The following is a 14469-nucleotide window of genomic DNA, read 5'->3' on the forward strand; positions in this document are numbered from 1 at the left end:
AACTGGGGTCGTCCCCTACCTCACGGGGGCTGTTTCAACCTCACCGGGGTCGTCCCTACCACACCGGGGCCGTTTCGACCTGACTGGGGTCGTCCCTACCTCACGGGGGCTGTTTCAACCTGACCGGGGTTGTCCCTACCACACCGGGGCCCTTTCGACCTGACCGGGGTCGTCCCTACCTCACGGGGGCCGTTTCAACCTCACCGGGGTTGTCCCTACCACACCGGGGGCTGTTTCGACCTGACCAGGGTCGTCCCTACCTCACGGGGGCTGTTTCAACCCCACCGGGGGTCGTCCCTACCACACCGGGGCCGTTTCGACCTGATGAGGGTCGTCCCTACCTCACGGGGGCTGTTTCAACCTCACCGGGGTCGTCCCTACCACACCGGGGCCGTTTCGACCTGACCGGGGTCGTCCCTACCTCACGGGGGTGTTTCAACCTCACCGGGGTCGTCCCTACGTCACGGGGGGCCGTTTCAACCTCACCGGGGTTGTCCCTACCACACCGGGGCTGTTTTCAACCTGACCCGGGGTTTGTCCCTACCACACCGGGGCCGTTTCGACCTGACTGGGGTCGTCCCTACCACACCGGGGGCTGTTTCAACCTCACCGGGGTCGTCCCCTACCACACCGGGGCCGTTTCGACCTGACCAGGGTCGTCCCTACCTCACGGGGGGCCGTTTCAACCTCACCGGGGTCGTCCCTACCTCACGGGGGCCGTTTAAACCTCACCGGGGTCGTCCCTACCTCACGGGGGCCGTTTCAACCTCACCGGGGTTGTCCCTACCACACCGGGGCTGTTTCGACCTGACCAGGGTCGTCCCTACCTCACGGGGGCCGTTTCAACCTCACCGGGGTCGTCCCTACCTCACGGGGGCCGTTTAAACCTCACCGGGGTCGTCCCTACCTCACGGGGGCCGTTTCAACCTCACCGGGGTTGTCCCTACCACACCGGGGCTGTTTCGACCTGACCAGGGTCGTCCCTACCTCACGGGGGCTGTTTCAACCCCACCGGGGTCGTCCCTACCACACCGGGGCCGTTTCGACCTGACCAGGGTCGTCCCTACCTCATGGGGGCTGTTTCAACCTCACCGGGGTCGTCCCTACCACACCGGGGCCGTTTCGACCTGACCAGGGTCGTCCCTACCTCACGGGGGCCGTTTCAACCTCACCGGGGTCGTCCCTACCTCACGGGGGCCGTTTAAACCTCACCGGGGTCGTCCCTACCTCACGGGGGCTGTTTCAACCTCACCTGGGTCGTCCCTACCACACCGGGGCAGTTTCGACCTGACCAGGGTCGTCCCTACCTCACGGGGGCTGTTTCAACCTCACCGGGGTCGTCCCTACCACACCGGGGCCGTTTCGACCTGACCAGGGTCGTCCCTACCACACCGGGGCCGTTTCGACCTGACCGGGGTCGTCCCTACCTCACGGGGGCTGTTTCAACCTCACCGGGGTCGTCCCTACCACACCGGGGCCGTTTCGACCTGACCGGGGTCGTCCCTACCTCACGGGGGTGTTTCAACCTCACCGGGGTCGTCCCTACGTCACGGGGGCCGTTTCAACCTCACCGGGGTTGTCCCTACCACACCGGGGCTGTTTCAACCTGACCGGGGTTGTCCCTACCACACCGGGGCCGTTTCGACCTGACTGGGGTCGTCCCTACCACACCGGGGGCTGTTTCAACCTCACCGGGGTCGTCCCTACCACACCGGGGCCGTTTCGACCTGACCAGGGTCGTCCCTACCTCACAGGGTCCGTTTCAACCTCACCGGGGTCGTCCCTACCTCACGGGGGCTGTTTCAACCTCACCGGGGTTGTCCCTACCACACCGGGGCCGTTTCGACCTGACCGGGGTCGTCCCTACCTCATGGGGGCTGTTTCAACCTCACCGGGGTTGTCCCTACCACACCGGGGCCGTTTCGACCTGACCAGGGTCGTCCCTACCACACCGGGGCCGTTTCGACCTGACCGGGGTCGTCCCTACCTCACGGGGGCTGTTTCAACCTCACCGGGGTCGTCCCTACCACACCGGGGCCGTTTCGACCTGACCGGGGTCGTCCCTACCTCACGGGGGTGTTTCAACCTCACCGGGGTCGTCCCTACGTCACGGGGGCCGTTTCAACCTCACCGGGGTCGTCCCTACCACACCGGGGCCGTTTCGACCTGACTGGGGTCGTCCCTACCACACCGGGGCCGTTTCGACCCGACCAGGGTCGTCCCTACCTCACGGGGGCCGTTTCAACCTCACCGGGGTCGTCCCTACCTCACGGGGGCCGTTTAAACCTCACCGGGGTCGTCCCTACCACACCGGGGCCGTTTCGACCTGACCAGGGTCGTCCCTACCTCAAGGGGGCCGTTTCAACCTCAGCGGGGTCGTCCCTACCTCATGGGGGCCGTTTCAACCTGACTGGGGTTGTCCCTACCACACCGGGGCCGTTTCGACCTGACCGGGGTCGTCCCTACCTCACGGGGGCTGTTTCAACCTCACCGGGGTCATCCCTACCACACCGGGGCCGTTTCGACCTGACTGGGGTCGTCCCTACCTCACGGGGGCTGTTTCAACCTCACCGGGGTCGTCCCTACCACATTGGGGCCGTTTCGACCTGACCGGGGTCGTCCCTACCTCACGGGGGTGTTTCAACCTCACCGGGGTCGTCCCTACGTCACGGGGGCCGTTTCAACCTCACCGGGGTTGTCCCTACCACACCGGGGCCGTTTCGACCTGACCAGGGTCGTCCCTACCTCAAGGGGGCCGTTTCAACCTCAGCGGGGTCGTCCCTACCTCATGGGGGCCGTTTCAACCTGACTGGGGTTGTCCCTACCACACCGGGGCCGTTTCGACCTGACCAGGGTCGTCCCTACCTCACGGGGGCCGTTTCAACCTCACCGGGGTCGTCCCTACCACACCGGGGCCGTTTCGACCTGACTGGGGTCGTCCCTACCTCACGGGGGCTGTTTCAACCTCACCGGGGTCGTCCCTACCGCACCGGGGCCGTTTCGACCTGACCGGGGTCGTCCCTACCACACCGGGACCGTTGCAACCTCACCGGGGCCATCCCGACCTCACCGGGGCCATCCCAGCCTTACCGGGGAAACAGGAAGTTTGGCCCTCTGTCCCCTGCCGGCGGCTCCCCACTAGACAAAATCTCCAGGCGTTCCTGGTGGTTGAACATCCAGCACTCCTGCCCTCCACCAAGTGCACAGACTGCCTGTCTGCTGTCCCCCAGCGCCCCACAAGAGACTGGGACCAGTGGGCATGTTTGTGCGCTTGCTGGTACAGCAGTTCCACAGTGCCGGCCGAGTCAGGCCCAGCCCTGGCCGGCCCCGGACCCGACTCTGCCCCCCGATTTCGTCCCTCCCAGATGCAAGGAGCTGAAATCTGCAGCCTGCTGGGATGGGCTCTGTACTTGGTGCCTCTGCACATCCTACTCAGTCTCAATGCGCTTCTTTCTATGCGAGGAGTTGAAATCTGCAGTTTGTTGGGTTGGGCTCTGTACTTGGTGTCACATCCTACTCAGTCTCAATGTTCTTTCTCTCCTTCCAGTTGTAGAGCTTCCACTGGGCCAACTTTCCCATGGTTCTGTATGATAGGTGTTTGTCTGATATTTGGTAGTTTCGATGTTGTTGTGTGAGGTAGCACGCACAGGTCTCTTCCTTATGCCGCCATCCTGGTTCTCCTGGGTCTGCTTCTTGAGTGTGTCTCTCATGGCTGCGAGCAGTTGAAGTCTGCAATTTGTTGGGATAGGCTGCAAAAGCGCAGGTGGGTCCTTTTGTGCACCTGGCACAGCTTGGATGGGGATGTAAATTGATTAGGGCTGAGACTCAGGGAGTCGCCATGGCGGAGCAAATAGCACTGGCTGAGTCTCCGCGGCCCCTTGACTCTCTGCCAGGGCTTTGTGTCCCCCAGTGCCGGCGAGCAGCTGTGCAACAGAGTCTCCCTCGCTTTCTGATGGCTGCAAGGCCGTGCTGCCTCTCCCCGTAGGGTCTGGTGCTTCATGATCCCGCCTGGACCAGCTCAGTGGATTTGAAAGTTTGCAAAAGCAAAGGCGTTTCTACTTGTGAGTCTGGCACAGCCAGATGGGAATGTAAATTGCATAGGGCGGGGTCACAGGGAGTCGCCGGGGCGGAGACTCAGCGGCCCCTTGCCTATCCAGGACTCCAGGACTTTGCGTCCCCCAGTGCCGGCGAGCAGCCGAGTGCCAGAGCCTCCCTCGCTTTCTGACCGCTGGAAGGCCGTGCCGTCTCTCGCCTTGGGGCCTGGGGCCTCAGAGACCCGCCCGAACCAGCTCAGTGGATTTGAGAGTTTGTAAAAGCACAGTCATTCCCTCTTGTGCCTCTGGCACAGCCCTGAGGGTAGGGCGGGGGTCACAGGGAGTCGCCAGCGTGGAGGAAATAGCGATGGCGGCGTCTCCGCGCCCCTCGCCTCCCCGGGACACCAGGACCTCCTGTCCCTCGGTGCCGGCGAGCAGCCGCGTGTCAGAGCTTCCCTCGCTCTCCGACCACTGCAAGGCCGTGGCCGCCTCTCCCTGTGGGATCTGGGGCCTCAGAGACCCGCCCCGAGCAAGCCCAGAGGATTCGAGGGTTCGTAAAAAACCGAGAATCCATTTGCAGCCCGCGTGGCGTGTGACTGCGTACCTCTGGTTTTGGTGCCTCCGTAGCTCCCACTCAGTCTCACTGCGCTTCTTTCTTTTCTTCCAGTTGTAGATCTCCCACTGGGCCAACTTCCCCATGGTTCTGAGTGGCGGTTGTTTACTTCATAGTTGATAGTTTCAATGATGCTGTGAGAGAGCAGCACACACAGGTCCGCTCCCTACGCCGCCATCTTGGTTCCCCCACTCATCTATTGATGGGCACTTGGGTTGCTTCTATATCTTAGCTATTGTAAATAACATTGCCATGAAATAGGAGTGCATATATCTTTTCACATAAGTGTTGAGAGTTTTTCAAATATATACCCAGAAGTGGAGTCACTGGGACATAAGGCAGTTTCATATTTACTTTTTTGAGGACACTCCATACTGTTTTCCACAGTTGCTGCACCAACCTACATTCCCGCCAACATTGCAAGAGGGTTCCCTTTTCTCCACATCCTCACCAATATTTGTTGTTTGCTGATTTACTGATGATAGCCATTCTGATAGGTGTGAAGTGGTATCCCATTGTGGTTTTAATTTGCATTTCCCTGATGATCAGTGCATTGAGCATTTTTTCATATGTCTGTCTAAAAAGGACATACAGATCCATTTTTAACTGGATTGTTGTTGGGTTTTTTTTGGTGTTGAGTTTTATGAGTTCTTTGTAAATTTTGAATATTAACCCTTTATGGTATGTATCATTGGCAAATATCTTTTTCCATTTAGTAGATTGTCTTTTCATTTTGTTAATCGTTTTCTTTGCTGTGTAAAAACTTCTTAGTTTGATGTAGTCCCATTTGTTTTTTTTCTTTTGTTTCCTTTGTCTGAGAAGATATATCAGAAAAAGTATTACGAAGAGAAATGTCAGAGTGTTTACTGCCTATTTTTTCTTCTAGGAGCTTGATGGTTTTGAATCTTACATTTAAATTTAAGTCTCTCATCCATTTTGAGTTTATTCTTGTATATGGTGTAAGAAGGTGGTCTATTTTCATTTTTTGCTTGTATCTGTCCAATGATACCAGTACCATTTATTGAATAGATTGCCTTTACCCCATTGTATATATATTTTTTATAAATATGTTTATTGATTTTAGAGAGAGAGAAAGGGAAAGGGAGGGGGAGAGAGAGAGAGACAAAGGGAGGGAGGGAGGGAGGAAGGAAAGGAGGGAGGGAGAGAATCATTGATTGGCTGCCTCTTACAAGTCCCTTACTGGGGATTGAGCCCATACCCCAGGCATGTGCCCTGAATGGGAATCAAACCAGTGACCTTTCGGTCCATGGGATGACCCTCAACCAACTGAGCCACACTGGTCAGGACCCCATTGTATATTCTTGTCTCCTTTGTAATATATTAACCATATAGGAGTAGGTTTATTTATGGACTCTCTCTTTTGTTCCACTGTCTGTTTTTATACCAGTACCATGCTGTTTTGATTACTATAGTCTTGTAATATAGTTTGATGTCAAGTAGCATGATAACTCCAACTTTGTTCTCCTTTCTCAAGATTGCTGTGGCTATTTCAGGGCTTTTTGTGGTTTCATATAAATTTTTGGATTATTTATTCTAGTTCTGTGAAAAATGCCATTGTTATTTTGATAGGGATTGCACAGAATTTATAGATTACTTTGGGTAGTGTGAACATTTTAACAATGTTAATTCTTCCTACCCTAGAGAGCCACTATATGTTTCCATTTATTTGTATCTTCTTCAATGTCTTATAATTTTCCAAGGACAGGTCTTTTACTTTCTTGGTTAAATTTACTCCTAAGTATTTTTTTATGCAATTGTAAATGGGATTGTTTTCTTAATTTCTCTTTCTAATAGTTCATTATTGGACACACACATCCCTCTTTTATAAAACTGATACCTCTTATTTTATTTTTTATTACAGTTTGCATTCAACACTTTGTATTAGCTTCAGGTATATAGCACAGCACATAAACATTCATATAGGTTACAAAGTGTTCTTTCTGATAATTCAAGTGCCTACCTGCACTATAAATATTAATTATATTCCCTATGCTTTACCTTATATCCACATACTTATTTTGTAACTACCAATTAGCACTTCTTAATCCCAATACCTTTTTTTAGCCCGCACCCAACACCCCTTCTCTCTGGTCCCCATCAGTTTGTTCTCTGCATCTATAAGTCTGTTTCTAGTTTGTTCGTTTATGTTGTTCTTTAGAGTCTACATGTAAGTGATATCATATGGTATTTGTCTTTATCTAGCTTATTTCACTTAGCATAATGCTATCTAAGTCTATCCATGCTGTCACAAATGGTAAGACTTCATTCTTTTGTTGTTGTTGTTAATCCTCACCTGAGGATATTTTTACAGCTAATATTCCATTTTATATATGTACTACAGCTGCTTTACCCACTTGTCTATGATGGGTACTTGAGTTGCTTCCATATCTTGGCTATTATAAGTAACTAGAGGCCCGGTGCATGAAATTTGTGCATGGGTAGGGTCCGTAGGCCTGGCCAGCGATCACGGCCAATAGGGGCCTTCCGGCTGCCAGCCAGGGCCTTCCTTCCCTGGCTGCTGGCTGCCAGCTGGGGCCTTCCTTCTTTCCATGCCGCCCCTTGGTGGTCAGCACACATCATAGTGAGCGATCAAACTCCCAGTCTTGTGGTTGAACTCCCAAGGGGACACTTTGCATATTAGCCTTTTATATATAGATGCTTCAATGCATGTTGGTGTGCATATATTCTTTCAAATTAGTGTTTTGGGTTTCTTCAGATTAATACCCAGAAGTGGAATTGCTGGATCGTTAGGCAGTTCCATTTTTAATTTTTTTAGAAACCTCCACACTGTTTATCATAGTGGCTGCACCAATCTGCATTCCCACCAACAGTGCACAAGGGTTCCCTTTTCTCCACATCCTCACCAACACTTGTTTGTTGATTTAATTATGATCATTTTTCTGACAGGCATAAGGATAACTCACTGTGATTTTGATTTGCATTTCTCTGATGATTAGTGAGGTTGAGCATATTTTTATAGGTCTACTGGCCATCTGTATGTCCTCTTTTGAGAGATGTGTGTTCGAGTCTTCTGCCCATTTTTTTTAACTGGGCTAAAATGGGTACCTTTTAAACTTTTTGTAATCACAAAATCATCTCCTCAGGGATTTGATGTATTTTAATATGGACTTAAAAAGTTTCCTTTTCTTACTCACCAGACTTGAGGGCAAGAGTGGAAAGACATGGTATCTTATCAGAGAAGGAATGATTTGGGAAGAAATGTCAACATTATTATGCTACACTTGAGTATACATGCGTACCTATCTCTTCATATTTATTAATCCACGTAATCTTTAGACCATCTCTATGAGGTAGGAAAATGAGAAGTATAGAACCAAGACAAGGGAAGTTTCATAACTGAAGACTAAACTCAACTTGCATTATTCTGGGGGTAAAGAACATTCCCAAAGATAATTCTTCCCAGAACTAGAGAATCCCCATTGGATTTTATGTTGTTCCAGCTCCAGAGTGAGCAGACATCTCAGTTTGGTGCCAAGTTGGTTAACTATTGAGTGGTTTCCTAAAAGAATACTCCTGAGACAGTTATAGGAAGACCAGGTGTTGATCACCACCATAACTTTGTGGTTACATTCCGGGAGGAGCAGCAATCTTTGGGCTCTTCCAGATGGCACCTAGACCATAGGTGGGAGTGTGGTAGGGCTGGGGACAGAAAGTAGGAGGGGAATGACAAGAGGTGGCAAGATTGAGTGGAAAGTAGTGAAACAGGAAGTCATTGTAGAACCCTTTTCCATCCCTTTCAATTCTTTTTTTTTTTAAATATATTTTTATTGATTTCAGAAAGGAAGGGAGAGTGAGAAAGGGATAGAAACATCAATGATAAAAGAGAATCATTGATCGGCTGCCTCCTGCAAGTCCCACACTGGGGATGGAGCCCGCAACCTGGGCATGTGCCCTGACCGGGATCGAACCTGTGACCTTCTGGTTCATAGGTCGATGCTCAACCACTGAGTCACGCTGGTGGGGCCCTTTCAATTCTTATCCTTAAATAGCATTTGCAGTGTTGGTAGTTGAAGATTCACCAAAAAGAAGGGAAATGGAGGCAAGGGAGATAAGTGCTCCACAATGGTTGAGGCCTGGAGATATGTCTACAGAGGTCCCCTTTCACCCCATTTTTCCAAGATGCAGGCCTTCCACCCACACAAAAACATTTTTTTCTCATATTTAAGTTATCTTCCAACTTTCCCAAAATCCCCTTTTAACCCCACATCTCACACCAGCCACTGCCCATTTTTCTGTTCCACTTCATAGAAAAACCTCTTGAAAGAGCTGTCTGCTTGTACTCTTTTCTTCCTCATTTCCTATTTACTCTTCAGTCCCCGTAACTCAGCTTCTGCCCTATTTTCCTACTGTATCTGCTCTTGTCAAGTCACATTAGGCCTCTGTGTGGTCAAATCCAATGATCTTTGTTTAGCCTTCATCTTTCTAGACAGTTTCTAACTAATCCCTCCTGTTTAAAACAGTCCCCTCACATGGCATCCTTGATACTACACCTCCTGGTTTCCCTACCTCTGGCAGCTCCGTTAGAGTGTCTGTTGCTGTCTCCTCCTCTACCCAACTTCTAAATATGGAGCTCCTTATATTCTGCTCTTCTCTCTGCTCCTACTTCTCTTTTATATTTACTCTTCTCCCTGAGAGATCTCGTCTACTCCCTTGGCTGTCAATACCACCTATGTGCTGTTGACGCCCACATTTATATTTTTCGTTCAAAACCTTCCTTCTAGCCTCTTCACTCAGATGCTTCCTGAACATCTTATCCCAAATCTGGCCACAGCCTTGCCCCTGACGAAATCACTTCCTCCTTCCGGCAGTCTTCTCTATCTTAAATGCCATCACTCTCAGTGTTATATGAAAGGAGAGAAGGTTAGCACCCTTGACAAAGACGGAAGAGGCGCCTGAACGATGTGGTTTATTGAGCTTCGACCTATAAACCAGGAGGTCAGGGTTCAATTCCAGGTAAGGCACATGCCCAAGTTGCAGGCTCAATCCCTGGTGATGAGCATTCAGGAAGCAGCCAATTGATGATTTTCTCTCATCATTGATGTTTCTATCTCTCTCTCTCCCTCCTCCTTCCTCTCTCTGAAGTCAATAAAAATATATTTTTAAAAAGATGGAAGAGGCTTTAGAACCTAACAACATGCATATGGTTAAGGCATTGCCACCTACTTAAATGCCATCACTCTCCACGCAGGTAGTGCAGTCAGAAACCTAGCAAACATTTTGACTTTTACATCTTCCTCACCCCATTCTATATCCAGCAAGACCTTTGGATCTAACTCAAAAAAACACAGAAGCCATGCCTTTATCCATCCCTACTACCAACTTTCTTAGCCAAACCACTATCATCTCTTACCTGTAATAGCCTTACTGGTTTCTCTACTTCTATTTTTCCCCATCCCTAAACTTTAGTCTCTAATCATCAGCTAGAGTAATCTTTTAAAAATACAAAATGGATCATGTCCCTCTCCCGTGAAAAGCCTTTAAAGTTTACCTTTACTAGTGTCAACAAGGCCCTGCATGATCTGTCCCTGCTCACTCTTCGATCTCATTTCACTGTGTTTTGTCTTGACTCAACATCCTTGAGCCACATGGTCATGATGTTTCCTAGAACACATATAATTCTTTCCCACCTAAGAGCCTCACTAGATCGCTGTTCTCCTTTTCCCCCATGCCATCTCCCACTGTCCATCTCACCTTAATTGCCATCTCCTTAGAGACACTAACTAAAAAACAGTACCCCTGCAATTCTATCTAGCACCATAGACCACTATATATTTCCTTTTATCACTTATATTCTCTAATTATTATGTTTGCTTTCTTTTAGTTTTTATTTAAGATTTTTAAAAATTGATTTTTAGAGAGAAAGGAAGGGAGATAGAGAAACATTGATGGGCTGTACACTGACTGGGAATCAAACTGGCAACCTTTCAGTGCACAGTCCTACAGCCAACCAACTGAGCCACCCGGCCAGGGCTTGTTTTCTTAATTAACTTTCCTAACCACATCTTATCTACCTTACCCAATTAGAATATGATCTTCCTTATTTTCAAAACAGGCACTCAATATATTATCTAATGAGTAAATGAATGATTACCTTTAATATAGTCGTCATGAAGACTGAGCAGCCCATCAGCACAAAAATCATAAGGCCTGTCACTCTCTGTTCTCGGATGCCCAAGAACTTGGGCTGTTCTCCAGGAGCGGAGCATTCAGATTCCAGTTTGAGGCTGTTCACATGTGTGATGGACAGGACAGTTGCAGCCACAAACCAGGGCAGGCCCATGATGGAGCAGACACCCAACATGATGGCCACCATTAGCAGGTCCAGGTGGTAACCACAGCCTTTCTGTAGGGAAACAGAATCTCCATCACCATCAGTCGGGCATAGAACAGTGAGCTAAGAGTATTCCAGCCCCTTCTGCTTTGGAGGGAACAGAGGAAAAAAAGGAAACTTTAGCTTGTCCAAAGCATGCTAATATCCATTCTTTATGCAAGTGCTCTCACACACTCAAATATTCTTTTCTTGGAAGAGTAACCAGAGATCAAGCCACATCTTGACCATTCTAGATGGTAGACATTATAGGGGTTGAAGATAAATGTCCTTATTGGGTTCCAGATCCTTGCTAAATTTGCGTTGCCTACTCTAAGTAAGGAAAGTACAGAGATGAACACATTAAGCCTCTCACTAATACATACATTGGAACTTACCCTACCTCTGTAGGATCCTTGAACTTAAGGTTCAGTCTAGAAACACCAGTAATGGACAGCAATGAGAGAATACCTGCCTCTAGGAAACAGTGGACCAAGTCCTGACCTGAACTTCAGGAAGATAAGCCTGACCCAGAGCATGTGGCTAAATAAGGACCACTAGGAACTCTGCCAGCCCAGCTTCCCCATAGGTTTGAAAAGAGAGTAGTGGAGCCCAAGCTTCTTTTGTATCATACCATTTGGCTCCACTCTAGGGATGGTAAACCCCTAGAAACCTCTTATGAGATCCTTCCATGACTTCTTTTACCCAGGCTCTACAGTCCTGGTCTATATAGTTTACCCTAAATTTTTTTAAAAAATGTAATAGGATGCCATTAATCCTTCTAGGTCAGAATTTCTTGTTACCTTGAGCTTGTGTTCCTTCCTGTTAATGATAACAGCTGTGATCTGCTGGTCCATGAATATTAAGATAGTGCAGAGTAGAGCTGGGATAATTGCAGCTATCACAGTCCACCAGGGATTGGGGCCAATGGGACTAATAATCCACCCTCGATCATCCCTTGTTGGCTAAAGGAAAAAACAAGGTTTTATTTTTATATTTTAAGTTAACTATAATCATTAGGGCAAAACAGGTCAAACTGAATCACAATATCTACAACTCTTATTCCTGAATAAGAATCCTTTTAAAAAATAATAATAATAAGGCATTAATATAGAAACTCTTTTTTTTTTTTAGTATAAGCTCTATATACTTGAAAGACAGATTTTTACACATTTCCTTTACCCAGTTCTCTTTACCTACATGCATATATGCTTCCTTATCTTCAGTTACACTCAAGGCATTCTATGTGATTCTATTTAAAGCCAGCCTATCCAATTCTGCATCTGATTCCCTGGCCTCATACTTAAGAACTTCTAACTTTCGTTTTGCCACACTCTTGGTTCCTCATTTTTTCCTTTCTACCAAAGCACTCCACTCAGACATAATTATTTTATAACTAGAGGCCCGATGCACAAAATTCGTGCATGGGTAAGGTCCCTAGGCCTGGCCAGTGACAGGGCCGATCTGTGGGGCGACCAGCGGGATGACTGGGCTCCCGCTGGCACTCGCCTTGGCCAACCTAGTGCAGGACACTTGCCGGCCCTGCCCCCTGCCGCTGCCGCCAGTCCCCCTCCCTCTGCGGGGGCGACCAGCAGGGCAACCATGGAGTGGGGGCCCCCACTGGCACCTGCCTTGGCTGGCCTGGGGCCTGCAGGCTGGGGGAAGCTCCTGTGTTAAGCGTCTTCCCCCTGATGGTCAGTGCGCATCATAGCAACCGGTCATTCCACCAGTCGTTTGGCTGTTCAATTTGCATATTGGGCTTTTATTATATAGGAGGATGTCTAATACTTAAAGAAAACTCTCATCTGCTCCTCATGCATACTCCAGAAACTGCCCCATCATTGTGTTCTACTCTGCAATATTGTAGTGTACAGCAACTCTTTAGGAAATCTATGACCTTGATCAGAGTCGATCCTCAATTATCAACTTCTTATGGAATACTCAATAGTTCCTCACTTCCTTCTCCTACTCTCCAAACCCCTATGTATAGAGAAAACAAATTTATCTCAACATTAACCCAAGTAAAATATAATTAACAAAAAAATTTTTTGTCCAGTATAATTTAATAATTTCTAACAATAAATATAAATAACTTTGACTCTCTTCCTCCTGAAGCCATATAATGTATGTCTACAGGACAAATAAAGGCAAAGTAGAGCCAGTTGCACAGAATCTCATGGACTTAGCTTGGAATGGTTTAAGGGCCTTCTCCCATCAGCATTGAAACAGGAGCCCAGGCACTATAAACTTGAGAGAGGAACCTAATGAGGAGACAGAAGGAAGCTAGGTAGTCAAGAATTGGGATCATGGTGGTGAGGAGGAAGTAGAACCAGGAACCCAGGTAGGTGGAGTCACTAAGGCACCCCAACTGGGCAGGGAAGGAAGGGTGCACTTGGGAGACATGAGCTTTAAAATGTATGAATGTTGCTAAGATAGGCAGCTTGCAGATAACCAATCACAAGACAATGAGGCCTATAACCAATCCCAAGGATATTATCAAGGCAGAATTATTTGAAAGGACCAATCAGGAGCTAGCAAGACTGTAAACTGTATCCACCCCATAAATTAAAAAGCGCTTGCTTCTTTCTCTCTTCTCCCTGGTGTGCTGGGTCCCAGGGGGATGCTTCCCTGTGCCCACGTGGCTTATGGCCATGTGGGGCTCTACACATGGATTAATATACTTTAACACCTGGCTGTAATATGTAAAGGAAGTTCTGGACACTGGTCTGCTCCTGGAACCCTAGCTGTACCTTTTCCAGGACTGGCTTCTCTCTATAAACTTTGTTTCCGTTAACCGTTTTAGTCTGCGAATCCATTCTTTGGTTTTATGAGACAACTAACTCAGACTCAAACACCCTACAATTTGGTTTCACTAAGACTGCTGAATCTGGGTACTTGTTTGACCCTTCTAATGCCCCTGTAAATCCATACTGTTCATAAATCTTATTTGGGTGTTCATGGCATACCTAAACTCTCCTAGAACCTCAATCTGCCTCGCCCTTCCAAAGTACTCTGAGAAAGAAAAGTTCACCTTGTTTGGCTCAGCAGTAATCATATATAATAAAGAGGTAATATGCAAATTGATCATCACACCCTCGCAAAGATGGTGGCGCCCGCAGTGGGAGCAGGGCAGGCTGCTCCATGCCTGCATCCCCCACTGACTGAGGCTCAGGCAAGGCTTGGATAGTGGCTGCCCAGCCACGCAGTTCCAGCCCAAGGCTCAGGCAACCAGGGCCAGCCAAGGCTTGTGCTGCCAGCAGTGGCAGCAGCAGAGGTGTGATGGGGATGTCACCTTCCCCTGTTCAGCGGGTTGCTCCCATCCCTGAAGGCTCCCAGACTGTGAGAGGGGGCAGGCCAGGCTGAGGGACACCCCCCTCCAGTGCATGAAATTTCATGCACCAGGCCTCTAGTCCTATATAATAAAAGGCTAATATGCAAATAGACCGAAAGGTAGAACAACTGGAACAACCAAA

The 14469-nt window shown here is 48.8% G+C and overlaps 1 protein-coding gene and 1 pseudogene across 2 annotated transcripts in view; one reads left to right on the top strand and one right to left on the bottom strand.

Annotated features, from left to right (window-relative positions):
• Positions 1-14469, bottom strand: part of SLC4A8 (solute carrier family 4 member 8) — a 100405-nt gene that overhangs the window by 29101 nt on the left and 56835 nt on the right. Inside the window, exons 18-20 of one of the 2 annotated variants that reach the window (XM_070410205.1) lie at positions 11800-11961; positions 10781-11032; positions 5084-5461 (exon numbers count right to left, since the gene is read on the bottom strand). In XM_070410205.1, coding sequence (XP_070266306.1) covers positions 5384-5461; positions 10781-11032; positions 11800-11961 — 492 coding nt within the window. In that variant the 3' untranslated portion in view covers positions 5084-5383. Of the gene's footprint in view, positions 1-5083; positions 5462-10780; positions 11033-11799; positions 11962-14469 lie in introns of those variants that run through there. The other variant, XM_070410204.1, reaches the window with a different exon arrangement.
• Positions 9528-9599, top strand: LOC139007938 (U6atac minor spliceosomal RNA; annotated as a pseudogene).

This window comes from Myotis yumanensis, unplaced genomic scaffold (genome assembly GCF_028538775.1).
Source record: "Myotis yumanensis isolate MYYU_CA2020_CCGP unplaced genomic scaffold, mMyoYum1.0.hap1 SCAF_3, whole genome shotgun sequence".
In the NCBI taxonomy this organism is placed as follows: Eukaryota; Metazoa; Chordata; class Mammalia; order Chiroptera; family Vespertilionidae; genus Myotis; species Myotis yumanensis.